The 12156-nt window shown below is 29.9% G+C and overlaps 1 protein-coding gene across 1 annotated transcript; it reads left to right on the top strand.

The window, feature by feature from the left end:
* The first annotated feature begins 6222 nt into the window (after positions 1–6222).
* On the top strand, positions 6223–11938 carry LOC114175323 (xylose isomerase). Its single transcript, XM_028060103.1, has 21 exons — positions 6223–6387; positions 6629–6708; positions 6801–6905; positions 7487–7561; positions 7667–7796; positions 7875–7966; positions 8165–8221; positions 8618–8691; positions 8780–8834; positions 8917–9018; positions 9385–9436; positions 9634–9679; positions 9751–9806; positions 9970–10021; positions 10160–10239; positions 10353–10423; positions 10528–10568; positions 10656–10755; positions 10877–10948; positions 11028–11105; positions 11724–11938. The coding sequence occupies exons 2-21, from the start codon at positions 6643–6645 to the stop codon at positions 11757–11759; spliced, it is 1440 nt and encodes a 479-aa protein (XP_027915904.1). The 5' UTR covers positions 6223–6387; positions 6629–6642; the 3' UTR covers positions 11760–11938.
* Positions 11939–12156: the final 218 nt, after the last annotated feature.

Here is a 12156-nt window from a genome sequence, read left to right as displayed (position 1 = left end):
ACAAAAAATGGCGAAGTATATGAGTTTTAATGGAGAAGTTAATTACAGAAAAATTGTGGTTCCGTAGAAACTTGGAAAGGAAGGTAGAAGTGTGCGCGGGAGTAGGTTGGCTAGTTGTTTAGAGTAACGAACGTGATTTGAATGGTAGTTAAATACCGAAAACAAAAAAAATCAAGAGAAAAACATTGTCCCTCTAAGTTTGGTAGTGACCTCAAAAATTAAGAACCATATATTTGGAGAGGTGCTGATATTGAATTATTATTCATTTCCTTAGGTTGACGTCCTCTTAGTCATGACAATATCGCTACCGATAAATTATTGACTTATGAAATGCTCTTTTTTTTGTTAGTTCCTCATTAAATTAGTTTGTTATCAATTAATTACTTTCTTCTTTTAGTTTTTCATTATAAGTATAAAGAAAAATTGCAATTTATAGCTAAAAAAATATCAAGAGATAGACCTTAATCCGTTATAATTAAAAATGACATCTATTTTACATTTAATAATATCTTGATATCTTAATTAATTATATCTTAATAATATCTTAGTATCTTAATAAAGAGATAGACCTTAACCATCTTAAAATTAAAAAAAAAATATATATATATCTAACACACATTTTTATTTTATTTAAAAATATCAATGAATAAAATTTAAATAAAATTATAAAACTTTAAAATTAAAGTTTTAAAGTATAAACAGCATAAAAATTAATTAGCTAATTATTATATATGACAATATGTATTATATTTTTTTAGAAAACACTATTTTAATATAAAATAAATAAATTGATACAAAATATATTACATTTAGATATGATTTTAATGCAAATATAAGTATAAATAAAATAAGAAAAGTGATTGTTAATTTAGTAGTAGCACAAGGACAGCTAATATTTATTTTTAAATTAGCATGATGACATTTTTCTTATCTTGTAAGGATTTTCGAGTCGATTGACAAGATTAATTTTACACAAGATGAGATCAATTTTTTCAGTGCTTGAATCCTTCCATAATATATGAATCCTATTTAAGAAAAACTTAATAAGTATGATAGCAGTTCATCCATCATTCAATCATTCGTTTTCTTTTTTACAAAAAGAATCTTTAATTTTACATTTTCAAACTTTTATTTTTTAATTTCACAATGTTTTTTTAAATTTAAGAATGTTATTTCAAATAAATTAAGAGAACGGAGTGCCAATTGATTAAAAATATACAAATAAAAAAAAGAGAATGTTATTTATTAAGAATGTGAAGAAGATGGGTGTACACAAAACATGTAAATATATAAATGGTGTGAGTGATTTATCATTATATCAAAAGAAATAAATACAATTTTCCCAAAAATTAATGAATATCTTCTGTTTGTTTTATTATTTTAATCGATTCAATAAATTGTCTTTTCACTCTTTTTATTATTATTTGAATTCTATTATGTGCTAATATTAATACAGGATAACTTAAGTTTCATACAAGGACTACTCTAGGATTTGAAAAAACTAAATAAATTTAAGAATGAGATTTGTTTAGACCTAAAACACCTAAAACAATTAGTACTAACAAAATTTTTTTAGATTTTTTTTTCTTAAAAATCTAAAACAATTTTTTTAGATTTTTTTCTCAGACTTTACTTATTTGAGCCTTTAGCCTACCTGGTCTCATATTAAACTTTTAATGATGTGTTTTAGACAGTTTTTTCATGTACCTCCATATTTTTCTTTTACACTCCCATTAGAAATGATACTCTCTAAATTACTCCTCGTCAAAAATATAATAACAATCCCTCCACCTCATTATTTTTAATATTTTTTGAATTGAATGTTAAAAGGTATTTTTAAATTTGAAAAATATCTAATCTAAAATATAAAAAAGAAATTTATAAATTAAGTATTCCGGAAAGTATTTCTAAATTCGAAATTACCTTTCAGAGTATTTATTCCGAAATATATTATAAATTCTGAAACAACTAATCCAAATTCCAGAAAACATTTATAAATTCATAAATACATTCCGATTACCCATTCCAACATTTATTTTTTTGAATTCTGGAATATATTAATGTATTTTCATATTTGAAAATAATTTCCAAAATATAAAAAATAAAAATTCTGAAAGCTATTTTTTGGAAGACTTGTTCTGGAATACAATAATGCATGATTAAGACTTCATTTCATTTTATCTCAATGTTTTAGTGGAGTCCCCTTCTAACAAAAATGAAAGTCATTGGAGATGCTACAAAACATGGTGAATGGTGAGTGAGAAGGAGAATGAAGTATCCGATATGATGGAAAAAGGGGATGCAAGACATAGGTGCAGGGATGCATAAGGTGATAAGGTGAGGGAGGAGCTGCGATGGCAAAAATATTCGCGCTCGCAGATATTTACTGATAAAATCCGTGACGGATAGTTAATATCTACGAATATTTATTATCTATAAATAGCGGGTAGCGGATATTTATAAACATGTCGGGTACGGGGTATCACACTATCCGTACTCGCGGGTATCCGTTACCCATAAAATATTAAAATTAAAATTTAATTTATATTTTATTAAATTATATTTAACTAAAATTAAAATTAAAATTATATTTTATTAGGTTAAATTTAATTAAAATTTAATTTAATTTAATTATACTTTATTTTATTTTTATAATTTTATATTAAAAAATTTATAATATATATATATATATATATATATATTTAAATATTTGTGGGTATGCAGGTATCTACGGGTATCCACGAATTTTAAAAAATCTATGAATATTTTTTAAATTGGTACCCGACGGATAAACAGACAGATAACAGACGGATATTCTTTTGCGGGTAGGCACTATCTTACCCGATCCGACCCGTTGTCATTCCTAACTGCGACACAAGCTTAAGGTTCGGGGAGGAAAAAATTATGGGTTCACTTTATTATCGACTCAAGGGTAGAACAGGTATATTATAAATTAGGAGATGCAAGAAAAAAAAGGGGTGCAAAAGTAGCAACCTGTGTTTTAGGTTTAGCGATAGATCCTGTGCCTTCCGGATAATATGGTAATTTTAGTTTAATTGAAATGTTTACTTTACGTAAAGCTTTATTTTTTTAAAACCACATACGCATTTACTTTGCGTCATTAACCCCTGCGTCACACGAATAATATGTGTGGATCATAGAACCAATAAAATGTGTGAATTGTGAATATATATATATATATATATATATATATATATATATATATATATATATATATATATATATATATATATATATATTTAAAGTAGTCCGATTCTACAATTATAATTAATATTTGGATTAAAAATAATATTAAAAAATGAATAATTTTGTCTAGTATTATAAATATTATAAAGTATACTAATTTAAATTACAAATATCAAAACAACAGTAGTGTACTAAGTGTGTACTATGAGAACATTGAAGGCTAAAAATAAATGATAACTCGACAAACGGTTCATGACACAGATCCAAAATTAATATGCCAATGATATCATAAATTAAAAATAAAATGGATTGAAAGTTTGTGACTTAATTTTGATATCTTAACGACTTACTTCCCACATCCAACTCAAGTTGAATGTTGAATAACAATTTTAATTAAAAACTATAAGACCATAGATAAATTTTAAATAAATAAATAAATTACTGCATCAATTTATTTATTTTAATGAAGCTTTTTCTTTTCAGATTTTATTTTTTTAATTATCATTAAATTATAAAGATAATCAAGATATTGTTATATTGGCACGAAACTTATGAGGAGTAGTAATAAGATAATTATTTAAGTTGAGTTGGTCAAATTTTTTTATTTAAACTAGTCTTCTGACTACGGATGTCAAAAATATTCGTATCCAGTATCCGCAGATAAAACTCGCAATGAGTAGAAAACATATATTAAAGATGGATACACGCTATTCGCGAGTACGAGTATTTTTGATATCCGCATGTTAACGGGACGGGTACGGGTATCATAGTATCCATACCCGTGGATACCCATACCACTAAACTTTAATTCACAAAAATACCCTTATATATATATATATATGATTTAATTTTTTTAAGCTGCACATCTTGTCTTGTCTTTTGTCTTCATTCTTCTAACTTTAAGTATTGGTACATTGTATTCTTTCAAATACACCCTTTGACATTCTTCTCTTTTCCTTCTTTAAAATTTGACATATACATCAAACTCTATATAGACAGTGATCTTTATGGTATGCTTGTTGTCAAATAGTGAAATCAAAATAAGAATACTTGGCACATAGCAGTTGAGGTTTATTATTTGATTATTTTTCAAGAATCAATCGGAGGAGTGGATTTGTTGATCAAAACACTAATTAAAGAATTTTCATTGTGTTGAACGTTATTTTATATATTTTTTTTTTATAATTATTTGGACTTGTATAGACTTGAGTTTGTTTGAATTTTAATTAAAATTTATGACAGTGATGTATTTTATTTTATTTTATTTGAATTTATGATTAAATATTTAATTTTTAAATAATTTTGTGAATACCCGCGTGTACTCGTAGATTCTCGCAAATATGAAAAAATTAAATGGGTACCCGCATAACGGATACCCGATGGATATGGGTACGGGTACGAAACATATATTTATCCGGCGAGTAGGATACGAGGGAGCTACTACCCGTACCCTACTCACTTTGTTGACATCCCTACTTCTAACCCGTGCTTACGCACGGGTTCTTTTTCAATATTAAGTAGTTATTTTTTTTTACTAAGAATTTAATTTCTTCTTCTTTTGAATATTTTGTAAAAGGAGATTTTGGTGTAGAATTTGATAATTAAATTTTACTAATAAATTATTTGCATTTTTTTAAGTATAGAAATGAAGAATCGCTGATAAGTATGTGCCTTTAAGGGGGGGAGTTGACTATACATCTACTTTATACGACATTAGTTAGAGATTGAATGTACAATTGTTGTGATAATATATATGTATCCTAAGTAATAATGCATGTAAATGTGAGTGTGGACTCCTGAGTTGTTTAAGGTTTTTTTTTTTTTCATAATAAGAATTTGATATTTTCATAAGTTTTGATTATTGGAAGGTAAATTATGTGTTGAAAATAACATCTCTTATTTATTGATAAAATCTGTTTTTGTAGTATGACGATGGAAAGCAAAAAGGCAGAAAGAAGGAAGAAAAAAAGAAAAGAAAATGGAAGATGGCTGTGGAAAATAAATGTCTTATAATTTTAAAAATTTTGATTCTCCATTTAATTTTTTTGTTCTATTTGTCAAAACATCTGATTTTAATGTTAAAATATATTTAAAATTTAAATTTTTTAATACACAACTATTTTAAAGGGTTCTATAGAAAGACATCACACAAATTGAGTAGAAAATCTAAACTCTAATTTTAGCATTAAAAGCTACATATAGACAAAATTAATTTACAATTTGGATAACTAATTATGAATTAAAATTTAATTTATGTTTAACTTTTGTTTTAAATATATTAATACTTTTTCCTTAATATTTTAAAAGATATTTTATCTTTTTTCTATAAATATGATATTCTAAAAAAAGACATAGAAAAGAATTTGGCTTTTAGGAAACGAATTCTGATACGATTTAGTATCTTTCAACGTGAATAATGATTAGTTTTAGTTGTCCAAATAATGTTGAGTTGAGTTTTATTTGGAGAAATTTTGTGGGGAGTGGAATTATTCAGGTAAAAATCTCATATTTGTAGTTGGTAAAAAAGTTCCACTAATTAATAATTTCGAATTACATTTTTTCTATCTTTCTGGTTAATATTCTCAACCTTCTATCATTATCAATTTACTTTTTCCGTCTCCTCTCTAAACTGAATTTTAATGATTTAAAAATAATAATCGACAACCATTAACAACGATTTAAATGATCAGCTACAAATATAAAATATAATCTATGTATTTAACTTGTGTGTTTTAATTATTTAAATTATATTTTGAATTTAAAATAATCTATTTAAATTATGATACAAATTAATTTTAAATTGAAATGGTAAACCATATCTTAGCAACAATCTTTATTATTGGTTGGTTAAAATTGCTGAGTAACATAATTTTTGAATTTTTAATAAATTTAATTTAATTAATAAAATTTATGTTGGATTATTCACATAACAATTCTCTAGACAGTTTTAAATATTTTGGAGAATATATATTATATTATATACTATTCTGTTAAAATATAAAGTATTTTCAAATGGATCCGCATGCTTATCCAAACTGGAAAATAAACAACAATTCCAGAACTGCGGATATCTCTTACTTCTTTATATAAAACACTCTTCTCCTAGCTTCTCTATAAAATCAAAACACTCTTCTCCTCCCCTTCATTCTATTGAAATCGGTGAAGAACAAGTTTTGATCGGTAAGCTCATTCTTTCACACCTTCACCCTTTATTTCCTATTTTACATTATTATTGGTCCATGAGTTTTGTCTTTTGATCAAAGTTTGCAGCTTTTCCCTCTGTAATCTGAAGTTGTTGCTATCTGATCTCTGTTTATAGATCATCTATGACGTTATTATCTTTAGTAATTCTTATACAGCGATTGGGTGACGTTTCCTGATCTGCTGATCGATTCTCTCTATCTCTCTCTCTGTTGCGCAGGTATTGACGTCAAGATGAAAATGAAATTGGGGAGAACATTACTACTTTTTCTTTGTTTGAAAGTCTTCTGTTATGCAGCGGTACTTTTTCTGTTTTACTCCGTTTGTATATTATCATTTGGGATTCTGGATCATGATATGTGAATATGATTTATTTTGTATGTTGCAAGCAGGTTGCTACTCCTCCGACTTGTCCTGCTAGCAATGTGGATCAATGCGGCGATTCAGATGGATGGGAAGGGGAGTTTTTCCCTGGAATTCCAAAGATTAAATACGAGGTACACTTGTTTATTTCAATCTATCTATGTATGCCATACAAGATAACCATGACATATAATATTTTCTAAATTGAATGGAAAGTAAAGAGATCAATGAAATGAAATGAAAGGGTTTATTTGATTATTAACTTGTTTGGAACTATATGCAGAGTCTCCAAAGTATTATAAATTGAGCCACATCGGCAAGTATTGAAGAACTCTTCAAATTAGGCCTTCAATGCTAGTAATATATATATATCAATTCAAGGACTACATTGGTGGATATTCAGTACTTTAGGGACTACTTATACAATTTCAATAGTTTAACGACTATTTTTAAAAGAGGGGATGATTTTGGGTAACTAAATAATATGTTTATTGTATGCTCATACCCTTTGCAAAAAAGACTACTCTTTTGGAAAAAGAGGTTGACCTTTCTCAACTGAATTAGTTTTTATATTTTGTTTTGCAGCTATATCTTAGCGTGAAAATATTATCTGGGAATTCTTTATGGGGGCTGTTTCTTCTTTTATGTTCATGTGTATTCTAGAATTATATGTTGTGTGAATACTCATTAGTGCATGTTTGTATTTAATTTTCAGGGGCCTTCCAGTAAGAATCCACTTTCTTTTAAATGGTATAATCCAGAGGAGGAAATTCTTGGAAAGAAAATGAAGGTGGGTTTTCATCTATATTCCAAGAAGTTGCCATTTTTATTTATACCTTGTTGTCCACCGACATCAACAGGATTTTGACTTGAATTTGTTCTATAATAACTTCAGGATTGGTTCAGATTTAGTGTTGCATTTTGGCATACATTCCGTGGAACAGGTGGTGATCCATTTGGGGCACCTACTAAGTATTGGCCATGGGAGGATGGTACCAACTCATTAAACATGGCCAAAAGAAGAAGTATGTTAGTTCTTGCTCTCCAGATATGCTTTACATTCACTGATTTGTTTGTGACAATAAAATTCTCTTAATTAACAGTGAGAGCTAACTTTGAGTTCATAAGCAAGCTTGGTGTCGATTTTTGGTGCTTCCACGACAGGGATATTGCCCCTGATGGAAAAACTCTTGAGGTGAGTCAATGTTTCTCCACTTAATTAGAGATGATCAAAATGGAGATGCAGTGGCATATGCTTACTAATGTTTTATTTCTAGAATATTCAGACATGATCATAGTTAGTGGAATGTGCTTTTTTTATTAAAACCCTGTTGCTACATTTTATAAATCTGCTTTCTGAGCTGTTAGACCGCTATTGTTGTCTTTATCATAGGAATCTAATGCAAACTTGGATGAAGTGGTTGCCCTGGCTCAAGAGCTCCAGACCAAGGTATATTACTTTTCACCTACATTATTTGGAAGTAGGAAAAAACACTAGCAATTTGTACCAAAGCCCAAATGATTGCTGAATTCCTTGTATTTCCAGTTAGCCATTTCACATGATTGAATGGTGTACATTTCCAGTTAGTCATTTAACATGCACCCATACCCCGTTGTTTTTTCAAGTGTGCAATGCAATCAATATATTTAGAGTTGGTAAATAAGGAAGAAATGATACATGGAGTCTCTTTTTCTTTTCCCCTTTGTCTGTCTTGTTCACTAAGTACTTTTTTGTTATTTACATTCCTGTCATCCTTTTTATTCAGTACTCTGCTAGAGCAGTGTTTTACACACATGTTTTTATGTCTTGAGTTAAACAACCATACTACATGTAATGGTTTTGTAGGCTAAAAAGAGAGTATTATGGGGAACAGCTCAGTTGTTCATGCATCCTCGTTACATGCATGGAGCTGCTACTAGGTAACATATAATACAATTTCCTCCTGAATTGTCTTTATGGTCCTTATGCATGTTGGGTTCATTGCTGACTAAATGAACTGCTTTACAGCTCTGAATTAGGGGTCTATGCATATGCTGCTGCTCAAGTGAAGAAAGCCATGGAGGTAAGGTTTTGTGTGCGTGTAAGGTTCATTGTATCTGAAGAACCATTCTTCTTTTTCTGATTTAAACATATATATATTGCAGGTGACTCATTATTTGGGAGGAGAAAATTATGTTTTCTGGGGTGGCCGTGAGGGTTATCAATCTCTTTTGAACACAGATATGGAGCGAGAGCTTAATCATATGGTATGCGAATCATTCTTGCTTTGAATTAATAATTTTACATTACTGCCTTCTTTTATTTCTTGTATTACTGAACAATATATAAGGAGTCTCCTTGAAATTAATGAAACATAGTTCTATGTGCATGCTACAACTAACCACTTTTTAATGTGGATAAGAAAGAAATATATTCAAGCAAGGGCACATCATAAAGCCTTAAGGCAAAAATTGACCTTATGAGATGTATGTCTTGAATGAAGTAAATTTTTCTATCCTACATAGTGACAGACATGAATCGCAAGCTTATGACAATCCATTGCCTACTCCGAATCAAGCTTGTTTTTTTTGCCTCTTCCGACTTTCTTAATGCGGTTTATTACCTTATTACAGGCTAGGTTTTTTGAAGCTGCGGTAGCATACAAAAAGAAGATTGGATTCAATGGTAACGTTCTGTAGAATGCCTACTATTTATCATTTTATAGCACTAAATTGTGAAATATGGATGCTTACAAGGTTATATAAGTGTTTTAAAAAAATTTCTGTTTTGTGTCACTACACTAAAATTTGAATGAAAAATTTATTCTTTCACTTATAAAGGTTTTTTCCCTTTTGTAAGTCCTTTTCCTTGTGCCATTTCAGGGACATTGCTAATTGAGCCTAAGCCACAGGAACCTACGAAACACCAGTAAGAATCTTACCTGTTCAGTCAATACTTTTGCAGCACCTGTTACCCATACTAAACTTATGTTTCTACAGGTATGATTGGGATGCTGCAACCTCAGCAAATTTCTTGCGAAAATATGGACTTGAAGGTAAATTATATACCTGTCCTTTTCACCCAATGCCAAACTAACCAAGCAGGATGACTATCTTCATCATATATATACACACCTAAAATTTTGCTCTAATTTTCTTTGTTAAGAACAATGTTATTACAATTTACAAATTTCTGTGTCATTTCTTTTCCTTCTGCAGGGGAATTCAAACTCAACATAGAGTGCAACCATGCCACCCTCTCTGGCCACAGGTGAATTGAACATTGTATATTGTGTTTATTTACATGGGCTGTTCTTGATCTTACTTTCACTTTTAAATTTGACATTCATAAATCTTAACTGAAGCTGAACATGATGTTTGTACTTTCAATTTCTGCCGAAATATGTAGTTGTCATCATGAGCTCGAAACTGCAAGGATTAACGGATTGCTGGGTAATATTGATGCTAACACTGGCGATCCTCAAGTTGGTATGTGTGCATTTTTTCATTCAATAAATTTTGTAACTCTTAACATCAAAACAGGAACAATAACATGTCACATGAATGAATGTTGTAACGTGAAGCTGTTATCATTACTGCAGGCTGGGACACTGATCAGTTTCTGGTAGATATTCAAGAGGCAACCCTGATTATGCTCAGTGTGATCAGAAATGTAAGAAAATGTTTTTCAGTGAGTTTGCACCATGAAATGCTACATACCTAGAAATTCAATCTCATCCGACCAGTTTCTTTTTGTTTTGTTTTTGTCTTTTCCAGGGAGGACTTTCACCAGGTGGATTCAACTTCGATGCGAAATTGTCAGTCCTTCTCTATCTTAATGTACTTACATTCCTGTTTGTTGGTTTTATTTTTTTCTCTCATTTTCTTTACTGAACAATATGTAGGCGGAGAGAGAGCACTGATGTTGAAGACTTGTTCATAGCCCACATTGCTGGAATGGATACCCTGGCCCGTGGACTGAGAAATGCTGTCAAGCTAATTGAGGTAACACAGGACCAATTTACATCTATTTATGCCCTCATAATTCAAATGCGCAAATTCAATGAAAACCTTTAAATCTCTTTTGAGAATCAAACTGAACTTTTCTCATTATGCTGGCTCGAAGGATGGTTCTCTGTCTGAGCTTGTCCGTAAACGATACCAGAGTTTTGACACTGAAATTGGGGCTCAAATAGAGGTAAAATTCTTCCAACATTTTTATTTTCTCTTTTAATAGTGCCTTTTGATTAACTTTATCGAAATGGATGTTAACATAGGCTGGTAAAGCTGACTTTGAATATTTGGAGAAGAAAGTCAAGGAATGGGGAGAACCAAAGGTTGCTTCTGCGAAACAGGTAACTCCAAATATAGTTTTTCTGTTAAAAAGGGCAAGCATTAAATTTTTTGCTTGAGAGTAATTTTATTCCCCAATGTGTAATGAACAAATATAAATTTGATTATTCAGCTTGAAAAATAGAGCAAGACCCCAAATTTGTAGTAAACACCAGGATTCAAACACCTGAATTATCAGGAAAGACATCCCTGCAGCCAGTTGTAAACCCCAAATAACCTGAATTCCACTCTTCCTTTTGTTTGAGAAATAGACAATATTATCCTTTTGAGGATAATGCCACCTATACCACCATTTCAGCAATTAAGAGCTTTATATGAAACCATACCCTTCCTTATGCATGTTTTCCTTGAGCCTAACTAACTGAGATTAAGGAAATGCATTTGCTCCTCTGCTGTACACACACACACACACGATGAAATGGAACAATTCTCTTTCCAGATATGTTACTAGTTTTGGTTTTAAGAATGAAAATATTTCCTGTATATCCATGCTAATTGACTAATCAATTTGCTTTAGCACATGCTGTTTTATTCTATACTTGTTAACATATTAGTGCTCTCTCAGTATTTACGTGTCGACAAAATAGATTCTAATAAAGGTCTTTTGCCGTATGTTACAGGAGCTAGCCGAGATGATCTTCCAATCTGCTGTGTAGAAATCAGAATCTAGACTTTTACAACGACTATTTTCGTTTTATTATATTAGGAACAGTTCAACATGTTAAGTTTACGAATAAAAGGAATTTCAGAGTGACTAATGTTTTATTTATTATCTCCAACTATATACAAAGCGTACATATTTTTACTTTCTATTTTGTCTCACGTTTTTTCTTTATTTACTAATTTCTCTCTGTAAGTACATTCTTCAAATTATTCTTAGTTGTATTCCACAATCCACCCACTCGTATTACTTTTTACTTCTTACTAACAGAAACGGAGCGCTTCTTTCTCCCTACTTGTTCATTGATAGCGCATGACTATTAACATCACCAAGTTCTTGTAAGTCCGTCCATTTATAGAAAAATACATGAAACTCACAAATTTTAGATGAAA

Source organism: Vigna unguiculata, chromosome 3, assembly GCF_004118075.2.
Source record: "Vigna unguiculata cultivar IT97K-499-35 chromosome 3, ASM411807v1, whole genome shotgun sequence".
NCBI classification, from domain to species: Eukaryota; Viridiplantae; Streptophyta; class Magnoliopsida; order Fabales; family Fabaceae; genus Vigna; species Vigna unguiculata.
The sequence above is the reverse complement of the archived record's forward strand: the minus strand, read 5'-3'. Positions and strand labels throughout refer to the sequence as shown.

Bases quoted from the DNA above. Each gene is read 5' to 3' on its own strand.
- LOC114175323 (XM_028060103.1), top strand. From the start codon at position 6,643: ATGAAAATGAAATTGGGGAGAACATTACTACTTTTTCTTTGTTTGAAA. The intron at 8,222-8,617 runs GTATATTACTTT...ATGGTTTTGTAG, and splicing joins CTCAAGAGCTCCAGACCAAG to GCTAAAAAGAGAGTATTATG. The intron at 10,424-10,527 runs GTAAGAAAATGT...TGTCTTTTCCAG, and splicing joins TGCTCAGTGTGATCAGAAAT to GGAGGACTTTCACCAGGTGG.